Raw genomic sequence first — 24,200 nt, forward strand, 5'->3', positions numbered from 1 at the left:
GCGGCATTTCTGCCTGAAAACGAGACCGCAATTGAGCTATTGTTCTGTACTAATTCTAACAGAGGGAAAGCAAATCAATATTTGTATTGTGACTACTAGTTATTATGATTGTCATGAAAAGTCTACCTGATAGTCACAAAATTTAGGACTAATTACACAATCTATTTATAATTCCTGCTAATGAATATCAATCAGTTCAGTCACCATCTTTGAAAGAAAATGTTCTGGCACTGTTGAAGCTGTAAGACACTAGAAAGGAGTGTTATCCAAAGAATGCAGTATTTGTGATAGAAAAGATTTGTAAGAACTCTCCCAAGTTAACTTTTGATCAGGCCTTTCTCATTCAGTTCCTTCACAAAGTCACCTTTTGCCAATTTATCTCGGATCTGACCGGAATCTCCGACAAATTTGCCCTCCAGGAACACTTGCGGTACCTGTAAATCATTCATAACAATGAACCTTAACGTCATTTGTAGAGAATCCATGCAAAATAATTCTTCACACAATACTTAACTTCACCGAAATCAAAAAGTTTTTTCTCATTGATAATTGTACAAAGTAACAGCTTGCTTTCTGAAATTATCTAGGTTTGCTATTACTGTGATCGAACTAAAACTTAAATCATTGATATCTGCGTCAGATAGACGATTGGGATAGCCAAACCTTTAACAGTTCTGATTTCTAAGACTATTGCGACATTAAGATTAGATCATGTTTTATATTGAAGTTCCCTTTCAACTCTAACAGCACAAATTTTGCAACCAAAATTAACCGAACATTTTTGTCTTCTACATAAATAACACTTTAATTAGTCAGCACAATCAGCTGATCATTCAATTTTTAAAACCAGACGATCCAATATATAGGGTATTAGTGCAATTAAATTAAACTTTTGTTTTATGGAATCATCTTCCACCCTCACAATTATTTTGCCGAGTGTGAAAAATAACTCTGACTGATCCAAATGCCTACCCGAATAATGGGGGGATGAACGATATACTCAACTGGTTTTTTTGTTCAGTCTATTTTGGAATACTTAACGATATCCTTAACGTAGAACGACATGAGTGGTACCATCAGAAAGCTTGTCGAATATAGAAATATTTAATTGGGGGTTTTTGAATATTGACTTCTACGAGTTGTCCAGCTTTAAAATTTGAGAAAATCGTCGTTTTCGTCGTAAAAAATTGTATTTTCAACGCACCTGCAGCTTTTTCTCCCGAAGAAAGTGTTGCGGTGAAAAGCATTTGCGTTTATATTTGCTAAAAAAAAATCAGCATTTCTTCGAGGAGTTATTAAGGCAAATTTTTGTGAACAATCGGCTGATTTTCAATGTTACAATCATAATTTATTTTTGTGGCAAAATTTAATAATTAATTACCAGAATGGTATTGATGTAAGTTTTAGATATGACAGATTATTACTGAATTGTTTCTTCTGACTCTCTTATTCTGTTTGCTGAAATAGAGTTAAGTTTCTTCAAAGGCCAGACTTTTTTTGCCCAAAGTTTGTCCAAATTCATCGAAAGCGATTATTATATAGAGTATATCAAATTGATGAAAAGACCTTCCAAAAGAATTCTCTTATGATTTCTATGTGGTCTAAAAGAGCAGAGGTAATTTTGGAGATCCTTTTTTGAAATCAGCGTGTATTGGAGGCCATTCTGGAATAACAACCATGGGCCATTCAGCGTGTATTGGAGGCCATTCTGGAATTTTGCAGTTCATAACTTTGACTGTTTTCCGCTATCCTTGAGCTAAAATGAGCTATCAAACAAATAAATTTTGCATTGACTCATAAACAATGAAGTAATTTTCAGCTATTTTGATTTCAATGCGAAAATCTCTCCTTTTTTGCAGTATCTGGCTAATTTTTTTCAAAGTGGCTCTCATTATTAATTTTAAACTGACTCATTAGCTATCAGACAAATTTCATACAACTAAATCAAATGTTTTTCGGCAAACCTCAAGTTCAGATGTTTTTTCTCGATTATCTTGAGAAGTTTTTTTCTATCTGTCGAAACAATCGAATTTCAATTGCCATTAAAATATCCACCAGTCATTGCTTCAAATGGTTCAGTACTTTTGCCACTTATTTTAAGTACAAATAGTAATATTATAAACTCATATAAACTTTTATTATATACAAATTCAATAGATTTTAATATTGGAGTCGAATAATTGACCCCTGAGAGAAACAACCCAGCGCCCTTCGTGTGCACAAGCAGTGACACTACTGGAGCTCAGCTGCATCTGTTGCAAAGTGTGGGCTCATTTGACTTGCATTTATCCCTCTTTGGATCTGAAAATAGTGAAGAACGAAAGCTTACTTTGGAAATGTGATAGCTGCATACTCGGAACTCGGGTTCCATCGGAAGTTTCGGGACGGATTTCCAATATCGAAGAAATTCAGAAATTTTTAGTTACCGAAGTCACGGAAATCAAGTAGAAGGTAAACTTACCACATTCGTTCGGGCACAGCAAGGTGTTCCTCCTATTGAGGATTCTCCTGCTTTAAAGGAAAATGAGAACAACCATACATGTTCCACCAACCTATCCTATTTCGCGGACATTCTACGCTGGAAAATTACCTCTGAGCGAAAAAACAGCAGCACTAGCGTTTTCTCGGTCGATTCAAACCGCAGCAAGAAGCGCAAAGCTGAAACTGCTGAAGAAGCGGTATCGAAATTCAAGCCGGCTCCAATCATTGCAGTAGGAGAACACTCAAACCATCAGGGTTTCAGCACTATCCCACCAAAAGCAAAAAATGCTCCTAGGAGACATCTATAAATCGGAATGGCATCTCCAGAAACCCCTAATCAGGATATTCAAAAACACTGATCCAGGATAAACGTGAAATTTCTTCGAGGAGTTATTACGGCAAATTTTTGTGAACAATCGGCTGATTTTCAATGTTACAATCATAAATTATTTTTTGTGGCAAAATTTAATAATTAATTACCCGAATGGTATTGATGTAAGTTTTAGATATGAAAGATTATTACTGAATTGTTTCTTCTGACTCTCTTATTCTGTTTGCTGAAATAGAGTTCAGTTTCTTCAAAGGCAAGACTTTTTTGCCCAAAGTTTGTCCACATTCATCGAAAGCGATTATTATATAGAGTATATCCAATTGATGAAAAGACCTTCCAAAATTTTCTCTGATTTCTATGTGGTCTAAAAGAGTAGAGGTAATTTTAGAGATCATTTTTTGAAATCAGCGTGTATTGGAGGCCATTCTGGAATAACAACCATGGGCCATTCAGCGTGTACTGGAGGCAATTCTGGAATTTTGCAGTTCATAATTTTGACTGTTTTCCGCTATCATTGAGCTAAAATGAGCTATCAAACAAATATATTTTGCATTGAGTCATAAACAATGAAGTAATTTTCAGCTATTTTGATTTCAATGCGAAAATCTCTCCTTTTTTGCAGTATCTGGCTAATTTTTTTCCAAGTGGCTCTCATTATTAATTTTAAACTGACTCATTAGCTATGAGACAAATTTCATTCAACTAAATCAAGCGGTATCGAAATTCAAGCCGGCTCCAATCATTGCAGTAGGAGAAAACTCAAACCATCAGGGTTTCAGCGCTATCCCACGAGAAAGCAGAAAAAGCTCCTAGGAGACATCTATAAATCGGAATGGCATCTCCAGAAACCCCTAATCAGGATATTCAAAGACACTGATCCACGATAAACGTGAACCTACTGCATATACGCGAGGTTTCAAAACCAGAGGCCAGATATAAACCGTTCCATGCAATTTTCAAGGACACAGACATTACCACTGTCGAACACGCAAATAGTTCGTCTAGTGGTATTCTCATAGGAAGACTTCGATTGAGTGATGCAGCCTGAACATGGCTTCGGAGCCTATTGAACATTTCATCAAATCCATCTGATTGACTACACACGAACCAAAGTCCCCACGGAATTATCAAAATCGGATTACTAAATGCTCGATCCATTCGAAACAAAACAACAAATTTGATTTGTGCTCCCTTCCTATCACTAGAATTGAACGTATTGGCGATCGTTGAGACAGCTGAAGGACGATCGGGATGGGACGATGTCACTTACCCAATGCTTCAACAATAATACGGACTACCATTGTATTAGTTGTCCTCGTACTGGAGGCGAGGGTGGAGGTCTAGCTCTTGTTTTTGCAGCCGGCAATAAGTCGCGAGTCCTGCTGAGCGCATGCTCTCGCAAAACCGAATTTCTGTTTGTTGAACTGAAAGTTGATGAGATAAAGTATCTTTTCGTTATTGTTTATAGACCACCATCATCGAGCATTATGTCTTTTACTGACGAACTTGTTGAAAACATACTAAGTTTCCGGAACGCATATGATAAAGTGGTTTATTTGGGCGACTTTAACATTCACTTCAATTGAGCTAGCATTACGAACGTCCGTGACTTTTTACTTATCATGCATTCATTGTCTCTACAATGCAACGTGTTCGAATCAACGCACTACACTAGTGGCACTATACTAGATCAAGTTTTCTTATCGCCATCCTTACATCTTGAATCGATCACCACTGAGATAGTACTAAGGTCTGACCACCGCCTAGTGTCATTCTCTATCGAGAAATTAAGTGTTATCAAGCAGCCCAGTTCGACCTATCGGAAATGGAAAGCCGTTGAATGAGAGAAGTTTGCATATGACGTAGAAGTGTCCTGGCAATCGACCTACAATACCACTTTAAAGGCCTAGTATTTTGTTAGAATCAAAATTGCATTTCTCGCTTGTGGTTTTTTTTGTTCTCGCTAGCGGCATTTTGAAATTTTCTGTTTTTCTTTTTTTATCTGATAATTTTAGAAATGTTTTTTGTTTAAGAAAATTCTTTGAATTGTAAGTCAGGACTGGTCCTGCTATTTTTTAAAAGATCTGTTCACATATTTTCATGATTTTTGAAGTCTAATTGGAATAGTGATTTTGGTCACTCCGAAAAAGCGACTGGTTTTGCGGCGTGAATTGTAAAAAGACAACGCCCCAATACAATTCAAATTCTTTGAATTGTTAAAACACTGTTCAGGATATACGACTAACAAATGTACGTTTTTGTTCACATTCGTTTGATCAACTTTCATTTCCAGCTTGAACAACAAATTTAAAACTTATAAGGCGCGTATTATAGTCAATTTGAAAAGGTTAAAAACACAAAGGTGCTGGGTATACAATAACAAAATTTTGTCATTTTAAAACGTTCAAGTTGCGCGTTTTCAGTCAGGTTAGACGGCTTTACAGATGTCACTTTGAAATTCTGGCTTCAAGTCTCCAGCCACTACAAGGTTTCAGATAAACGCCAGAAGTTCTGAGTGACTTCAATCAGTCAGGTAACCTACACATAACAGAAACTTAGCCCATAGTTGAAACTCGTCGAGAACACTCGTTGAAACAGCGTGAAAAACACAAATTGGGCTGCATATACGTCATGAAAATTTTTGCCCGCTCAGCCAAAGATTTTTACACCTAGTCTGCTCACTTCCAAAAAGCAGTGTGAGCAAAAATTACTATCCTTGCTCTGCTAGTATGTCGTAGCAGTTTTCGTTTCAAAACGACCAGAGGAAACTTTTAATCCAATTTTGCCAAATACTTGCCCCAAATTATTTGGATCTCAAAAAGAGAAACCGTAGTAAAATTAGAAATGAAATTGCCACACAACGTATGATTAAAAAGCAGCTTTCACCTTTCATGCGAACAACCATTACAAACTATTCTTAGAATCCACCCGCTTTTAAATCCGTTTATTGTTTCTGCGCTATCAAACCATTAACGACAAACACAACAACACTCCAAACTATACTCGGTGTCAATTTAGCTTTTGCCTCAGCAGCTAGAAAAAGGAAATAGCATAATTCTATCTGTTTAACCTCACACTGTTGATTATCCTTGAATCAGTATATGCGACAAAACTGGGAAACAAGTGAAACACGTCTCAATACTCAGAACGGAAATTTTAAATCTAAAATCAAACGCGAATTGTTCATGGGGATCACTGTTTTATGAACAGAAAATTTTAAGAAAAATTGACTAATTTAACTGAAAAAACTCGAAACGCTTTTGAAATGACACACTGCAGTCATTTAGCTCAAGCTTATGGTCGCCTTATATCGTTTTAGGCTACAAAAACCATTGTGAAAATAAAAAAGAGTAAACACTGCCGTTATTCAGTAAGACGAAGGATTCAAGTGAGAATACACAGGATAAATGGCTTATTGACATGTAGAATTATTCATCAAATACAAAAGTTTGCAAAAATATTAATATCTGATTTCAAAAAAGAAGCGCAAAAATAAACAAACATTTAAAAATGATATTTTTGATAGACTGCTATTAACTTTAAAATTCTCCAGATTACTTGACACCAAAAAACAACCTTCTTCAAAGGCGCTGATCACATCCTTTCATATGAATCAAGGCCAGGACAAATAGACACAAAAATTGAAGTTAAAAATAACTAAAGGACTTGAGACCCAAGTGTATTTAATGTAGAAAATTGATGAACTAAAGCATCTTGATAAACTAAATTTGTTTCTAAATATGAATACATGAAACCAAAAAAAACCGACAAGAATCGGTCAAGAACACCCCCCCCCCAAAAAAAATGAAAAATGGCATATGATTCTAAACCCCTCTTTGTTTTCAAACTTCTGACAAACTCAAACTGCCCAAAACTTCATGTAGACAGAGAATCGGATAAGACCCGTTCAAAAAACTCTTGCAACTCGTAAACCGATCGAAATTTGTCCGATTAAAGAATTGTTTTTTCAACCTCAATTTTAGCTTCCTGAATTCGATAGTATGAAAGAACCACTTCTCTTGAGTCATCGAAGTTGTTAAAAACTGTTTTTCACGCCATAAAGTTAATGTTCTAATGTTTGCACAATTAATAGCAGTCGTAGTCGAGGATTTAGGTTGCATTCTAGTTCGTGAAATTGCCACATTTGCAAATAATACGCCATGAGCAATTATCTGCTAGACTGAAATGTGTGGTAAAAAAAAGTGCAATCAAGCTTTCATAATAGTCAGTTTGATGAGTTTAACAACAAACTTTTCACAACTTCATTTCCTGAAGCTTAATACCTGTCGAGTTCAGTGGAAGGAAACTTCGTCAGCTTTTAACAAGCGGTTGCGCGAATCACCCCTGTTGTTTTGTCCTTTCGTCTTAATTATTTTTTAAATCTTTTTCGGGAGGTCATTCGTTACGAAATGGTAAGGAAGAGAAGGGGGTTTTGCATTTCGATATAGTGACATAGTGGCAAAAGCTTTAGATTAATAAGGCGTTGTTTATAATTTATCAGGGAAGATCCTATAATCCATTTTGTTCCCAAAATTTCTACCTTCTACACCACCATTGACATAATTTCCGCTTTGGCATCCAAGCCATCGAGCAATACGTCTAATGTTCAATAACCTACACTTATTTGTGCTCAAATCGAATCCGCTTTGAAAGTATCAAATTTGAATGTCGTCTGCACCTTTACGTAGTGATGCTTGATCTAAAGCAACAAATTTATAATCATAAGCAAACCCATCGCTTCTACCCATAACTCCAATCCCAATAATAAATCAGAAAAGGAAGAACTTCTAAATCTTTAGCGAAGTCAGTATAGTCAACGCTAATTTTTTCGATTAATACCTCATCAAATTTGTTGTATAAGGAATAACTCCAATCCCAATACTAAATCAGAAAAGGAAGAACTTCTAAATCTTTAGCGAAGTCAGTATAGTCAACGCTAATTTTTTCGATTAATACCTCATCAAATTTGTTGTATAAGGAATAACTCCAATCCCAATACTAAATCAGAAAAGGAAGAACTTCTAAATCTTTAGCGAAGTCAGTATAGTCAACGCTAATTTTTTCGATTAATACCTCATCAAATTTGTTGTATAAGGAATAACTCCAATCCCAATACTAAATCAGAAAAGGAAGAACTTCTAAATCTTTAGCGAAGTCAGTATAGTCAACGCTAATTTTTTCGATTAATACCTCATCAAATTTGTTGTATAAGGAATAACTCCAATCCCAATACTAAATCAGAAAAGGAAGAACTTCTAAATCTTTAGCGAAGTCAGTATAGTCAACGCTAATTTTTTCGATTAATACCTCATCAAATTTGTTGTATAAGGAATAACTCCAATCCCAATACTAAATCAGAAAAGGAAGAACTTCTAAATCTTTAGCGAAGTCAGTATAGTCAACGCTAATTTTTTCGATTAATACCTCATCAAATTTGTTGTATAAGGAATAACTCCAATCCCAATACTAAATCAGAAAAGGAAGAACTTCTAAATCTTTAGCGAAGTCAGTATAGTCAACGCTAATTTTTTCGATTAATACCTCATCAAATTTGTTGTATAAGGAATAACTCCAATCCCAATACTAAATCAGAAAAGGAAGAACTTCTAAATCTTTAGCGAAGTCAGTATAGTCAACGCTAATTTTTTCGATTAATACCTCATCAAATTTGTTGTATAAGGAATAACTCCAATCCCAATACTAAATCAGAAAAGGAAGAACTTCTAAATCTTTAGCGAAGTCAGTATAGTCAACGCTAATTTTTTCGATTAATACCTCATCAAATTTGTTGTATAAGGAATAACTCCAATCCCAATACTAAATCAGAAAAGGAAGAACTTCTAAATCTTTAGCGAAGTCAGTATAGTCAACGCTAATTTCTTCGATTAATACCTCATCAAATTTGTTGTATAAGGAATAACTCCAATCCCAATACTAAATCAGAAAAGGAAGAACTTCTAAATCTTTAGCGAAGTCAGTATAGTCAACGCTAATTTTTTCGATTAATACCTCATCAAATTTGTTGTATAAGGAATAACTCCAATCCCAATAATAAATCAGAAAAGGAAGAACTTCTAAATCTTTAGCGAAGTCAGTATAGTCAACGCTAATTTTTTCGATTAATACCTCATCAAATTTGTTGTATAAGGAATAACTCCAATCCCAATAATAAATCAGAAAAGGAAGAACTTCTAAATCTTTAGCGAAGTCAGTATAGTCAACGCTAATTTTTTCGATTAATACCTCATCAAATTTGTTGTATAAGGAATAACTCCAATCCCAATACTAAATCAGAAAAGGAAGAACTTCTAAATCTTTAGCGAAGTCAGTATAGTCAACGCTAATTTTTTCGATTAATACCTCATCAAATTTGTTGTATAAGGAATAACTCCAATCCCAATACTAAATCAGAAAAGGAAGAACTTCTAAATCTTTAGCGAAGTCAGTATAGTCAACGCTAATTTTTTCGATTAATACCTCATCAAATTTGTTGTATAAGGAATAACTCCAATCCCAATACTAAATCAGAAAAGGAAGAACTTCTAAATCTTTAGCGAAGTCAGTATAGTCAACGCTAATTTTTTCGATTAATACCTCATCAAATTTGTTGTATAAGGAATAACTCCAATCCCAATACTAAATCAGAAAAGGAAGAACTTCTAAATCTTTAGCGAAGTCAGTATAGTCAACGCTAATTTTTTCGATTAATACCTCATCAAATTTGTTGTATAAGGAATAACTCCAATCCCAATAATAAATCAGAAAAGGAAGAACTTCTAAATCTTTAGCGAAGTCAGTATAGTCAACGCTAATTTTTTCGATTAATACCTCATCAAATTTGTTGTATAAGGAATAACTCCAATCCCAATACTAAATCAGAAAAGGAAGAACTTCTAAATCTTTAGCGAAGTCAGTATAGTCAACGCTAATTTTTTCGATTAATACCTCATCAAATTTGTTGTATAAGGAATAACTCCAATCCCAATACTAAATCAGAAAAGGAAGAACTTCTAAATCTTTAGCGAAGTCAGTATAGTCAACGCTAATTTTTTCGATTAATACCTCATCAAATTTGTTGTATAAGGAATAACTCCAATCCCAATACTAAATCAGAAAAGGAAGAACTTCTAAATCTTTAGCGAAGTCAGTATAGTCAACGCTAATTTTTTCGATTAATACCTCATAAAATTTGTTGTATAAGGAATCTAGAAATAACAAGCTAGATGGTTGCCGATCTATTTTTTCGAAGATTAGTTTTTCTTAATTTTTCCAATACATTCGGGATACAACAGATGACTTATCAGTCTCGAGCATTCAACAATCGCTTTGCTTCGTTCGTTAGATATGAGAATTATTTGACTAACTTTCCATTTAGAGGAGAAATTTCGTCATTTTTTTAAGAAGTTAGTTTTATAACAAATTTTGAAAATTTTAATCCTGATATTATAGGGTTTATTTAAATTGTTGAATTTCAGGTAATCAAGAACATTAATTTCTCTTTCCTTATCTGTAGGAAGTTTAATTGTCTCATACGAGTGCATGTTTGTTGGCAACTTTTTCGTAGTAAACATTGAAAGAACGCTGTTGATCAGTTTTGCCGGATTAACTTTTGAATTTTACAATCGGGGGTACAAGTGGGGGAGGTATCAATTCTAATCGATCTAGGGTACTTTTGAATTTGCTAGACCAGAGGCATGCAAAGATTTCACTGTCAAAGGTTTGCTCATTTTTCTCTTGTTGATTAAAAAATGTTTGCCAGGTTTTGAATTCAGAGCCTCCTAAAGAGGTTCAGAGAGGCCCATTGTTTTTTCTCGCGGAGACCGATATCGAGGCAGCAGCTAAATAATTGGTCATGTGCGTTGCTCAGGACTACGCCGAGTGGGGTTTCGGCAAACTTGGACTCAAATAGCTTTTCCAGTTGTTGTTATAGAGGATTAACGGCAACTGTTGTTTTTGCTTAAGGAGACGTCCGAGTAGTTAATTTTTTAAAAATTTCAATTTATTTTTGCAGTTGTAGCAATCGCAAAAGAGTTTCCATATTAAATTGATAATTCGTTTTTTTAGTTCAATCATTTCGGAGAAGCTTACATAATTTTTTCACCTGTTCACTTGACGGCAAATTTTAGACACTAATTCATTTCCAGCCTTTTCTGTTTGAGTATTCTTCAACTCGAAAATTTTATTTCATCGTTTGTCTCAATTTAGCCTCTATGTAGGATGTTTCTGTTGATAATTTTTTCAATTAATATATCACTCAACTGAAGAATTTTAGGTAGAGGTAGAATGCCCAGTAGTCTAAAATGATTGATATATTTTGTTTCTTTTTCAACGTTTATACACTTCACGATCATTTTTTTGAAAAATTTCTAAAAGCTGCATCTGTTGTGTTAGCAGGTATTTAAGATTTATAAAGTATTCGATACTCGATACTTAAAGTATTTGAGATTTGCAAGTTTGACACGTTTCACTTCAGAAGGCATAGGACCGTACTTGCTTTTTTAATGCTCCTATTTGCATTTTACATATCAGGTCATCTGATAAATAAATGCTAATATATTTTTAAGTTTTCGATGCCTCCGAATCGCTTACCATTAGTTTGAAATTATTTCCTTTTCCTCTAAACAATAGCTTTGAAGATTTTTCCAGAGCAAGCCCTGTTTTGCCTCCTTCAATTGACATCTCAATGGCATTTAAGCAACCTTAGGCTTGCCAATTCTTTTTCTGTGCAGCAAGGATTTTCAGTGATCATCAAAGATGTCAGGATACGAAAAAGCAGGCATTTCTGGTAAATCATTTATAAAATTACAAACAGTAGAGGCACGAGAAACATGGTGACTTCAGGAGTACTTGCGCGGTTGTTGTCCGCTCTCAGAAACCACTTCCTATTCGATAGGTGGTCAATTAAAAATTCGAGCAAGCATACACCTACTACAATATTTACAAGTTTTTGTATTCGTTCAAAGTGCGGCACTTTATCAAACGATTTCAAAAAGTAGAGAACGCAATGACATTTGTTAGTATAGTTGTCTGCGTTTGTAGTGACCTGGTTTGAGAAAACTGAGTTAACATTTTGTCAGACATCCGCGGCAAAAGTTGAACAAATCAATTATTTTTTTTCAGAATTTTGAATACCGTTTCATAACTAGAACTCATTGTACTCCCAATAAGCTCAGCACAAATTATGACAAATTATGTCAGTAAGCCTTGCAGAAAACATTTTCTTCACAGTAAGCATTTCAGAAGGTTACGCGAACTGGTTTAATTGTCACTGGATGGGTTGTAAAGACATACGAAGTGAGTTGGTTTTGGCCAGAGATTTTTATGGTTACAAAACTGTTTTGAGACAAGTTTTGATGTAACTATTCGTGTTCGGTTGCAGCTTCAACTCATTTAAGAAGACTTCCATACTTGACAGATTGAGCTTGAGAGTCACGATCTTTTCCATATACGGCATAGTTTTGGAAATGAGAGCACAGTTAGTAACTGGTTTTCGCCAATTTTAATTGGGGTCAGAAGCAAAACATTTGGCTGTATTTAGTGCATTTGAGGGCAGCCTTCTTTTGTCTAAATTTAAGAGGCTTCTGAAACTGAAAAATAACATTTTGATTGAGACTAGTCACTATCAATGTTAGCTTTCTTGTAGTCGTTGTGGATTTTCGACTGTCGACGATGAAATGTTATCACTTGAGCCTTCCTAAGAGATCGTCCAGATATTTCCGCAATTCTGGCAATCACAGCACAGCAGCTATTCAATTCATTGAACATTTCGTCGACCTACTTCCACATTAGTTTCGATATTCACTTTTCGAGGCCTTCGATCTTCAAGAACCTTACTTTCCTTTCAATTCTGTTGGCTGTTCTGCAAATTTTGAAGATCAATTCTTCCCTCGTTTTATCGAGACTGGCTGTGCAGCTTAAAGAAACCAGTCTTTCGTCCTCGCAGTTCGTTTAATTCTGGCAAGTACTCATTTTTCTCGCCCGCAATCTCGGACAGTCGATAGATTATTCATTTGAGGGTGCATTGGAAGAGGCAGGACATGCAAACTTAATTGGCTCTTGTAGGATCCTGGTGGTCTTGAGATTCACTTGATAGCCTTTTGCTGAGAACTTAGATTATTAAAACTGTTTTCGAGGGGTTGAGGCAGTTCAGTCCGTATAGCAGTACTGCGAAAACAAGGTATTTGAACAATGTTAGTTTGATGAATGTTTTCTATTTGTACGCCAGATTCTTTCAGATGCTGTAGAGCACCTTGTTGGCCTTCTTGAGTCTATTAATTGTGTGCTTCCCAGCTTAAGTTTTCGCTTACAATCCAAGTCTTTTGCTTCAGTGGCGAAGATCAGATCATGGTCAGAAAGTGTTAGATCTTGTTTCTGTTGACCATACGTGTGTCAAGTTGATGCCCTCCAGGATTTCACTTCAGCTCTTAACTATTGCCAGCATCTTTAGTTAGTCCGTAGATAAGAAGGGCTCACTGAATGTTTGGCAGATGGTTTAAGGAAGATGGAAAGGAGAAGAGGACAACGAAAAGATCGTTGAGGGACACCGTTGACTTCCAATATTTTTGAGCTGGTATTGTCTGCTTACATAATGCCTCCTATCATTTAGATTATCGTACAGGTTTCAAGAAGACAGCCACCAACTCCAAGTTTAGCTGAAATTTTGTCGAAGTCTTCTCAGGGAATTTTTCGAATGCTTTAGAGAACACTGGGTAAAAGATGATTATGTCGTCTGTCATTTTCTAATCAATTAGCTCGTATACCTTCTTAGAAAATGACAGCATGTTCTTGAATACTAATCATTTTCCTACGGAACGATGTTGGCGCTTCGTTGGAAATTTCAGAAACTGCGTGAAATGTAACTCGTATACACATTTCTCGAAAACATTGCTGTCGATATTAAGCAGACATATTGGTCGATAATTTTCGACCAGCCTTAAGTCACCTTTTTTGAAGATCGTATGATTGCCCCAATGTTCCCACATCTTTGTAATTTTATAAAGATGTTTGACGTTTTTTTATGACTTTCATCTAGTTTTTTTGGATTTAATTCACTCTTCTCTAAGATTTCTTTCGTTAATTCGCGCATAATCAGCTCTTCCAGAGCACCTGTGTTTAAGTTTTTTTGAAATCAGCTCCTGTGTTTCAGCCTCAATCTATTCGTTCAACTTCTGGATGGTATGGCATTATATGAAGGAGTCCCGTTCATTGTCGTTCACAAAATTGTTGCAGAGAAGCATTGCGAGCTGTCCCAGCTTTGATGCAATTGTCCAGCTTTCTGCAGCAACTTCATCGCTGTATTCGTTGACTTCAGCATTGTTCACCCATTTTCAATTTAGTTTCACTTCGACCACGAAATTCCGTATGCGAATATTTTTGCTGTCGTACCTAGATTCATACGTTCCTTTAAGCACTTGTTTTCTTTTTTTTGTCATCTGGTAACAATTCAGTACTAAGTTCTAAATTCTAGCAGTAAGACTTTGCTGTTGGCTTTTCTAGGCGCTTTTCTAAGCTAGGAACGACGGGTGTTTTTCTGAAACAGGTAACTATGGCAGGTGGAACAATTCTGGAACCGACGGAATTGATAACGTGTTCAAGTTCCTAGCTCAAAAGATCTGAAAAGTTAAGACCTACTTCCAAGAGCATAATCTAGAGACAATTCAGGACTCAATGAAACTGGTCCTTCAGTTTATATGCAGATTTTAGCACTCCAAGCGTCGCCCACGAAATTAATCCCTTAATTGCCTTACACCTTCAATAATTTTCAATACTACTAACTGTTCGAATACCCGACATCTTTGATATCTCGGTTTGAAGTTTATCTCCTTGCGCCATCTGATTCAACTCAACGACATGGTATTTGGCGCCTGCCTTGTTTAGCGCATCTTTCGCTTTCATACAGTAGGGGCATGTGCTTTTCTAAGAGACGCCTCGTAATTTTGTGGCGTCAGGCTCGTAATTTTGTGGCGTCAAGCTCGTAATTTTGTGGCGTCTCGTAATTTTGTGGCGTCAAGCTCAACAAGAATCCAGTGAATTTGTTTCCTGGAGACGTTAAAGTTTGTCACCGTTGGGTTCTTGGGTTTTATGTCCTCTCCTTCGAATTATTACTTGGGTGAGTACACAGATCGCAAATATTCGGTCAGCAGGTTCAATTTCTACACTACGGTCGATGCAGACCGTTCATTTTTAATTAAGGCTTTTGGTGGGCTTGCAAATTTATTTAGGCTTTTCAGGTGCTCAAAAATCACATTTATGTCTCTTGTTGACATCGCTTCATCCTGGTAGTGTGATTTATGTAGTTCAGTAGCTTCTGTTACTATGTTCTGCAGCTTGATAACAGCTGTTTTTCGATAGCTTGTGGGTTTGTCATAAAAAGTCTTTTTCTGAGTTTTCAATTTACTAAAAGGTTTGACATGTTATGGTTGATATAGTGGGGCAATTATTGCCAATGCCTTGTTCGCCGCGGACAGTCGTGTCGATACGAGAGTCGAAGAAGTCGTATAATTCTTAGCACACTTTGTTATTGGTGGTATGGCATGTTGGATTTAATTCACTCTTCTCTAAGATTTATTTCGTTAATTCGCGTTAAAAAGCAGACATATTGGTCGATAATTTTCGACCAGCCTTAAGTCACCTTTTTTGAAGATTGTATGATTGCCACAATATTCCCACATCTTTGTAATTTTATAAAGATGTTTAATGATTATGACTTTCATCTAGTTTTTTTGGATTTAATTCACTCTTCTCTAAGATTTCTTTCGTTAATTCGCGCATAATCAGCTCTTCCAGAGTACCTGTGTTTAAGTTTTTTGAAATCAGCTCCTGTGTTTCAGCTTCAATCTATTCGTTCAACTTCTGGATGGTAAGGCATTATATGAAGGAGTCCCGTTCATTGTCGTTCACAAAATTGTTGCAGAGAAGCATTGCGAGCTGTCCCAGCTTTGATGCAATTGTCCAGCTTTCTGCAGCAACTTCATCGCTGTATTCGTTGAATTCAGCATTGTTCACCCATTTTCAATTTAGTTTCACTTCGACCACGAAATTCCGTATGCGAATATTTTTGCTGTCGTACCTAGATTCATGCGTTCCTTTAAGCACTTGTTTTCTTTTTGTTGTCATCTGGTAACAATTCAGTACTAAGTTCTAAATTCTAGCACTAAGACTTTGCTGATTGGCTTTTCTAGGCGCTTTTCTAAGCTAGGAACGACGGGTCTTTTTCTAAAACAGGTAACTATGGCAGGTGGAACAATTCTGGAACCGACGGAATTGATAACGTGTTCAAGTTCCTAGCTCAAAAGATCTGAAGAGTTAAGACCTATTTCCAAGAGCATAATCTGGAGACAATTCAGGACTCAATGACACTGGTCCTTCAGTTTATATGCAGATTGGTATTTGACGTGGTATTTGGCGCCTGCCTTGTTTAGTGACCTGGTTTGAGAAAACTGTGTTGACATTTTGTCAGACATCCGCGGCAAAAGTTGAACAAATCAATTATTTTTTTTCAGAATTTTGAATACCGTTTCATAACTAGAACTCATTGTACTCCCAATAAGCTCAGCACAAATTATGACAAATTATGTCAGTAAGCCTTGCAGAAAACATTTTCTTCACAGTAAGCATTTCAGAAGGTTACGCGAACTGGTTTAATTGTCACTGGATGGGTTGTAAAGACATACGAAGTGAGTTGGTTTTGGCCAGAGATTTTTATGGTTACAAAACTGTTTTGAGACAAGTTTTGATGTAACTATTCGTGTTCGGTTGCAGCTTCAACTCATTTAAGAAGACTTCCATACTTGACAGATTGAGCTTGAGAGTCACGATCTTTTCCATATACGGCACAGTTTTGGAAATGAGAGCACAGTTAGTAACTGGTTTTCGCCAATTTTTATTGGGGTCAGAAGCAAAACATTTGGCTATATTTAGTGCATTTGAGGGCAGCCTTCTTTTGTCTAAATTTAAGAGGCTTCTGACACTGAAAAATAACATTTTGATTGAGACTAGTCACTATCAATGTTAGCTTTCTTGTAGTCGTTGTGTTAAGCACTTGTTTTCTTTTTGTTGTCATCGGGTAACAATTCAGTACTAAGTTCTAAATTCTAGCACTAAGACTTTGCTGATTGGCTTTTCTAGGCGCTTTTCTAAGCTAGGAACGACGGGTGTTTTTCTGAAACAGGTAACTATGGCAGGTGGAACAATTCTGGAACCGACGGAATTGATAACGTGTTCAAGTTCCTAGCTCAAAAGATCTGAAAAGTTATGACCTATTTCCAAGAGCATAATCTGGAGACAATTCAGGACTCAATGAAACTGGTCCTTCAGTTTATATGCAGATTTTAGCACTCAAAGCGTCGCCCACGAAATTAATCCCTTAATTGCCTTACATCTTCAATAAAATTCAATACTACTAACTGTTCGAATACCCGACATCTTCGATATCTCGGTTTGAAGTTTATCTCCTTGCGCCATCTGATTCAACTCAACGACGTGGTATTTGGCGCCTGCCTTGTTTAGCGCATCTTTCGCTTTCATACAGTAGGGGCATGTGCTTTTTGAAAACATGACCAGGCTGTGATCGTTGAGAATGGAATTAGCAGACATAGCTGATATGTCGTACAGTAGCGGTTAATAGGCAGAACAAACCTGAAAAGCGGGGTCGGTAATTAATAATGTATTGATATCAATAAAAGGGAAAAAGGGGGCCATGATCTACCCAATGGACGGAACAGTGAGCTCCCACTATGAAACATTACACCAGCGTATTTGGATTTTTTTCCACTACCAGCCCCCCGCCACCAAATCAGAAATTATTACTAAATACTTTGAGCAAACATAAGAAACGAACATGTTAATTCTCGCAATAACTTTCAAGCGTTCTTAAATCTAATTGGATAATTCAAAATAAGAATAAGGCCTTGTATTTGGCTCATTTTCCATTCGGTTAATTTTTTTTCGGCTAACATTCAAGGCTCCCACTTATGCATACAAACATACATACATATTGCACCATAGTTGAACACAAACAAAATAGTACACAAGCAAAAGCAGTAACTCCACCACGAATATCTGAATGTATCCTTTTTATCTCCATTGTATTCAAATTAGGAATAATTTGTTGTTGTAGTGGTTTCGCGACTTCCGTCGCAGGGTTATTAGAACCCAGTCATCAAGTTCTAAAATATTGTCCACTTATTTCTAAAGAGATGGCAATCACAGAACAGTTGCCATGTGCAGAAGTTCCTTTCAGAGTAACCCTCGTTAACGAAACGCCACACAACCGCTATTATTCTATTTATGTACGGCTTCGTTCTCAAATTCAACTTATTTGTCCCTTCTATTCACAAGTCGACAAATTTTAAAGACAAACTCTCCTCGAGCTTTTTCGGTACGTTTTTTATAGAGCACAAAGATGTCATTTTTCCTTCCTTTTTCTTGCAGTTTCCGGCAGCTCAATGCAGTTCGACTTCGTTCATCTTTGACAGAAGCTAGAGAATGATTAGTTGCATAAACATCGGCAGTGGAAGGATATTTATCAGTCGAAGTTGTTTCCAAAACTGACATCTCTGAGTCCATACATTGTTATCAACATCAAATGATTGATAAGTGCTCGAGAACACTTTAAAAAATTAAGAAGTGGAAATAGTAATAGTACAATACTCAACTCCTTGTTAGGGAAGAAAAAAGCGTACAAAAAATGCTAAAAACAACTTTCTAAACAGATCAAAACAGATCAAAAGCTAACTAAATTAAGACCAAGTCCTGCAAAAAGAGCAACAGCATTTCACATAAAAAGGACATATTTTCCAGGTCAAAGAATTCAGTTCAAGTGCGTAAAAACTGGGCAACTGCAAACGTAAACTGACATTTAGACATGTCACAGTCGATAATCTTCATCGCAGATGATTTGCGGCTCGTTGAAAACGATTCAAAAAGTGTTCATCCGTCCTAAATTTCTTGTTTTTTGAAATTTCAAAATTTCCAAACTGAAGAGTTCTTAATGTCGCACACAAAAGTACCACTGAGATTGGAATCAATAAAAACCATTTACTAATTTCCATAAAAGTAGAAGGTCTGTTTGTATCAGCTGAAAAGAAACCGGCAATATGTACAAGACTTTCAAACAATCAAGGTAAGTCTTTTTTAAATTCAGAACCCATTTGAGACAGCGGAGTTGAAACTTTCCAATGTTTGCAAAGCCAAAATTGAAGGAAACCACGCAGGTAAACCGTACTCTAAAATAGACGCCACCATCAACTTATATAAATGTTTTCTCTCAGACAACATTTAAAACAAAATTTTGTAGCCTTTGCAATGCTGAGGTCAACATGCTTAACACAACTCAATGAAATGATCATAATGATGCTCAACACTACAATTAAATCCACGTGGCGCATTCAAAGAGAGAATTCAATATTGCAGTAGCGTTGACTAAAAGACATAAACTTACACTTGTCCGGAAGAAAGTACAACTCGTTTAAAATTGACAAGGAGGATAAGCTGTTTATATCATTTTGAATCGTGTCAATTGAGGAAACAGAAAACAACTTAAAGTTAACGCAAAAAAGAAAATATTCAGATTGTTGTACTGAGTCTGTAACATCGTTATTAAATTTGATAGAGAGAATTGGACCCAGCACGCTAACTTGAGGAAATCATGACGTCACCACTTCTTCTCTTGGAAAACATCCGTCAACTTCAACAATTTGCTTTTAACCAATGAGATATGATTGAGAGAGCATTAGGAGGTTGTGATCAAAACCAAATTAAGGTAATTTGTGTGATAATTTATGAAATATTGACCCGTGCGGAACTGAATCAAAAGCTTTTTTGACAGCAGAAAATACAGTTTGAATCGTGTCAATTAAATCCACGTGCTTCAAGCGCGATGCATTCAAAGAGAGAATTCAATATTGCAGTAGCGTTGACTAAAAGACATAAACTTACACTTGTCCGGAAGAAAGTACAACTCGTTTAAAATTGACAAGGAGGATAAGCTGTCTATGTCATTTTGAATCGTGTCAATTGAGGAAACAGAAAACAACTTAAAGTTAGTGCAAAAAAGAAAATATTCAGATTCTTGTACTGAGTCTGTAACATCGTTATTAAATTTGATAGAGAGAATTGGACCCAGCACGCTAACTTGAGGAAATCATGACGTCACCACTTCTTCTCTTGGAAAACATCCGTCAACTTCAACAATTTGTTTTTAACCAATGAGATATGATTGAGAGAGCATTAGGAGGTTGTGATCAAAACCAAATTAAGGTATATTGTGTGATAAATTATGAAATATTGACCCGTGCGGAACTGAGTCAAAAGCTTTTTTGACAGCAGAAAATACATTTTGAATCGTGTCAATTGAGGAAACAGAAAACAACTTAAAGTTAATGCAAAAAAGAAAATATTCAGATTGTTGTACTGAGTCTGTAACATCTTTATTAAATTTGATAGAGAGAATTGGACCCAGCACGCTAACTTGAGGAAATCATGACGTCACCACTTCTTCTCTTGGAAAACATCCGTCAACTTCAACAATTTGTTTTTAACCAATGAGATATGATTGAGAGAGCATTAGGAGGTTGTGATCAAAACCAAATTAAGGTATATTGTGTGATAATTTATGAAATATTGACCCGTGCGGAACTGAGTCAAAAGCTTTTTTGACAGCAGAAAATACAGTCAAGCAGTTCTGAGTTATATCTTGAGCAGCATAAACTTTGTACAAGTACGAAATGAGTTGAGTGATCGTGCTGCGTTGTTTCATGAACCCGTGCTTTTCAAGTTTTATTTTGGTAGAGTCTCGAGAGTAAATGAAGTTGAATATTAAACGCTCAAAAACTATAGAAAACTTAAGTAGAATGCAGACAGGTCTGTAGTTTGAGACATCGGATGTTGACCCAAATTTGTCAAGCGGAGTAAAGATTGATGCTTTCCACTATGGAAGCCACTGCTGAGTTTTAGTAATTTGCAAGAAAAATTTAAAAATCAATAGCGACAGTTGTTGAGATTATTCTTATAACACAAAGCGGAATTAAGTCCATGCTCATTTATGAAATGTCGGAAATACTGCTTAGCAAATCGTATACGTCGTCAGTTCTGAAAAAAATTTTCCAAGTGGATGCTACCATCAACTTGGAGTTTGGGTAAAATGAATGAACTGGCTTTGAAAACCGAACTGAAAACGTATTAAAAAGTTGAGCTTTCTCAAAGCTGTTACCAGCATTGACTCCGCCGACAAACACCGAGAACGGTTATATGGAATTCGATTTCAGTGACCGCATTAATCGATAACGGTGCTTCGTTTTTTTCAAGTTTAGCTGTTCTACCAAACAGAAAACAGAATCTGTCCAGTTCAACAGAAGTATCAATGTCTTCAATCAGTTTTAGCTTCTGAAAGTCTAATTTGGTAGAGAACGCTTTTGATAGTTTTCTTCTGATAGAGAACGCTTTCGATATTTCAGCTGAAAAAAGAAAGATTTAAAAAAGAATTGTCAATTATAAACCTTCTTACGAACGTTTTCGAACTCTGAATTCTTCGTCAGGTTATAGAGAATACAAAATGCTAAAAAGGAAAGCCAGAAAATAAAATGCAAATTACTAAAATCCAAACGTTCAAGTAAATTAAAAACAAACTTTAACAAATCAACAGTTGTTTTTACAAATTGTTATATCAGATTATATGTTTGTTTTTGATTTGATGTAGCAGATGCATATCTACATGTTTTTAATTAAAAGCCATACACAAACTGCCTTAAACTTAATTCATTTTGTTTAATGGTAAAATTGAAATTTTTGTTTTTTAACGTGTCTTTCGTTCAATTTGGAACTTCATCCCCAAACTAATTTTTCAGTGTCAATTCTCATGTTCGGTATTCGTTGCGCGCGTGGATTGCCGGTTTCAATTTTTTTATATAAAGCGCTCCTAGAGTCGCACTGGTCTAATATATTCCCCTGGAAATCTGTTTTATCTTCGTTCCATTCAGTTGCATGTATTCCCATTGATGAATCCGCCTTGGCATGCACTGCAACCTTTGTGGTATTATGTCGGCATGTCTGCCCAACATAGATGGATTTGCATCCATTACAAGTGAGTTCATAAACCACGTGAGAATTGAGGTCTTTATCAAAGCTAGACTTAAGGCTAGGGAAACAGCTCTTCAGCTTCCAAGTGGTTAAATTTGTCTGTACAGGATGCATTTTGTTAATTTCTTATCAAATTAATTAGAAATGTTTATAGAAATGAATTTGCAACAAACCACGGTAAAAAATGGATACAAATTATAGCTACTGATTTTACTTAAACAGAATTTACATAAAAAGAAGCTCAACAAATAATGTCAATGGTGCCCTTGGCTGCACCAAAACATTTGGAAATATGAACCCGAAAAATAAGGCTTCAGATAAAATGAAACACAAGAAATGAGAATTGAACAAAAAAAACATTTCTTATAAGCAGTCACTGAAAGTTCTCATCTGCATTTGAAACGTAGCATTAAACGCAATTGGTCTCTCCGTCATCTATAATCAGGGTTCATCAAATGCCGGTTATCTATTTTTAATTTTTAGCCAAAAAATATATTCTAAAACGCCTAACCTAAATCTCAAAATCTTTTTATATTAATCATAAGAAGTATTGGAATTTTTTGCCAGCAACCCATAGTAAATTAGGCACATCCCATTTATCTATGCTTAAAAAGTAAGTAAGAAATTGGAGTTATTACCTATGCATACGTGTGAACTGGCTTTTAGAAACTACTCCCAGAGCTGAGATTTGAAACTGATAGGTGTTTTGAAATAAGTGAACACATATAACGTAAACAGCAACCAAAATCTTGATCTCATTGCATTTTTAGTTTTTACTAGCTTTGTAAACGGTTCTGCTACTAGAAATACTAATTTTCCTGAAAATTGTTGAATATATGGTTGTTCATTTATTATACCAGGAACGTTGTTATGAAAATGAATACCCTTTTCAAAAGGGTGCAAAAACAGTTATTTTTGGGTGACTCAATTTCGGCTACAAAAGACTGAGGAGAATCCAAGTTATTTTCTAACATTTGTGCGTAGCGGTTTTCTCTTGGCTACTAGAATTTCTTTCAGCCTGTGCTGAGGCTGAAAAACTTCCCAAGGAATGGCGTAAGGCAAAATTCATTGCCCTACCAAACCCCGGTAAAGATCTTTGATACCCAAAAAGCCGCCGCACTATCTCTTTTTTCTGCCATAGATTCAAATTATCTGAAAGAATAACACTTCAGAGTCGGGACCCATTGTCGAGCTCATGGCGATTAAACAGCAAGCGGGCTTAGACCAGGGAAATCTACAACTGGCCAGGTTTTGAATCTCACTTAACATATAAGAAGCAGCTACCAAGACAAAACGTACACTGGAGTTGTTTTCTTGGGCGTGACGGCCGCGTCTATCTGGTCAGTCACCAGCTCTTACTGCGGAAGCTTTATTGGCGATACGAAATTCTTTTGATTTATCTGTGAAATGCTTACAAATTGCAGGTCCCATCTTGCTTCAAACTGTAGGTAAAGCAGATGGCGGAAACAAAGAATGGACTGCCACAGGGCACCTTGCTAGTAGCTTTGCTGATCAATGTCCACGAACAACCAACCTCTGTCAACCGGATCTCGAAATTTCATATACGCTCATGACCGGGCGATGGCCTTTCAAAATCCAAGTATCCAAAATATCCGGGAAATATTCATAGTGCCCTTCCTAAAATGAGCGAATACTACGGAGCCAGCATTTTGAAGCCGAAATCTAATAAAACAGAGGTTTTTCTCTTTCATCTGAGCAATAAGCAAGCAAAACGAGAACTCAAATTAGTCTGGTGAGGAATGTAATTTGCACATAAGCCCTAAACTGAAAACATAGGAGTCGGTCTAGAACAACATTTCAGTTACAAACAACAATGTCTTGGTGTATAAAAGACAGTTGCGGGGAAAAATAAACTCTACGGTTTTTGACGACATCGTGATTCCAAGCTCATCAAAGAACTCTACGCAAATTGACCCTAAGTCTCGCAATATCAGCCGCTGAATATGCTTCACCGGTCTGCCATAGGTCATCCCATGCGCAGCAAGTTGACATGACTGTAATTAAGACAATGAAAAGAATCACATGTTGTCTGGAGATGACGAAGATACAGAATTCGCATAGGCTGGCTGAGATAGCTCAACCACATATACGCCGGGAGGCATTTGTGAGAGAATAAAGACGGAAGCAAACAATCAGTCAAAAAACTCAATGTTTGGATAGAATGTAGCACCGCTACGACTTCAATTGTGGCGCTATTTCATATCACAGACTCCACCCTAAAATTGCCAATCAACATTTACAGAAGCAAGAACCGGAACCTTGTTGCTGATGTGCGAGGTCATCACATCAC

General features: G+C 36.1%; 1 protein-coding gene across 1 annotated transcript; it reads right to left on the reverse strand.

Moving 5' to 3' along the window:
* Positions 1-73: 73 nt before the first annotated feature.
* On the reverse strand, positions 74-17,474 carry LOC142358702 (uncharacterized). The gene is made up of 2 exons (XM_075410228.1): positions 17,219-17,474; positions 74-434 (listed from the first exon to the last, which is right to left on the reverse strand). The coding sequence occupies exons 1-2, from the start codon at positions 17,405-17,407 to the stop codon at positions 318-320; spliced, it is 306 nt and encodes a 101-aa protein (XP_075266343.1). The 5' UTR covers positions 17,408-17,474; the 3' UTR covers positions 74-317.
* Positions 17,475-24,200: the final 6,726 nt, after the last annotated feature.

Source organism: Convolutriloba macropyga, chromosome 2, assembly GCF_964194025.1.
Source record: "Convolutriloba macropyga chromosome 2, txConMacr16.3, whole genome shotgun sequence".
Lineage (NCBI taxonomy): Eukaryota > Metazoa > Xenacoelomorpha > Acoela > Convolutidae > Convolutriloba > Convolutriloba macropyga.

Bases quoted from the DNA above. Each gene is read 5' to 3' on its own strand.
- LOC142358702 (XM_075410228.1), bottom strand. From the start codon at position 17,407: ATGTCTGCTAATTCCATTCTCAACGATCACAGCCTGGTCATGTTTTCA. The intron at 435-17,218 runs GTTAGTAGTATT...AATGATTTACAG, and splicing joins AGATGTCGGGTATTCGAACA to GTACCGCAAGTGTTCCTGGA.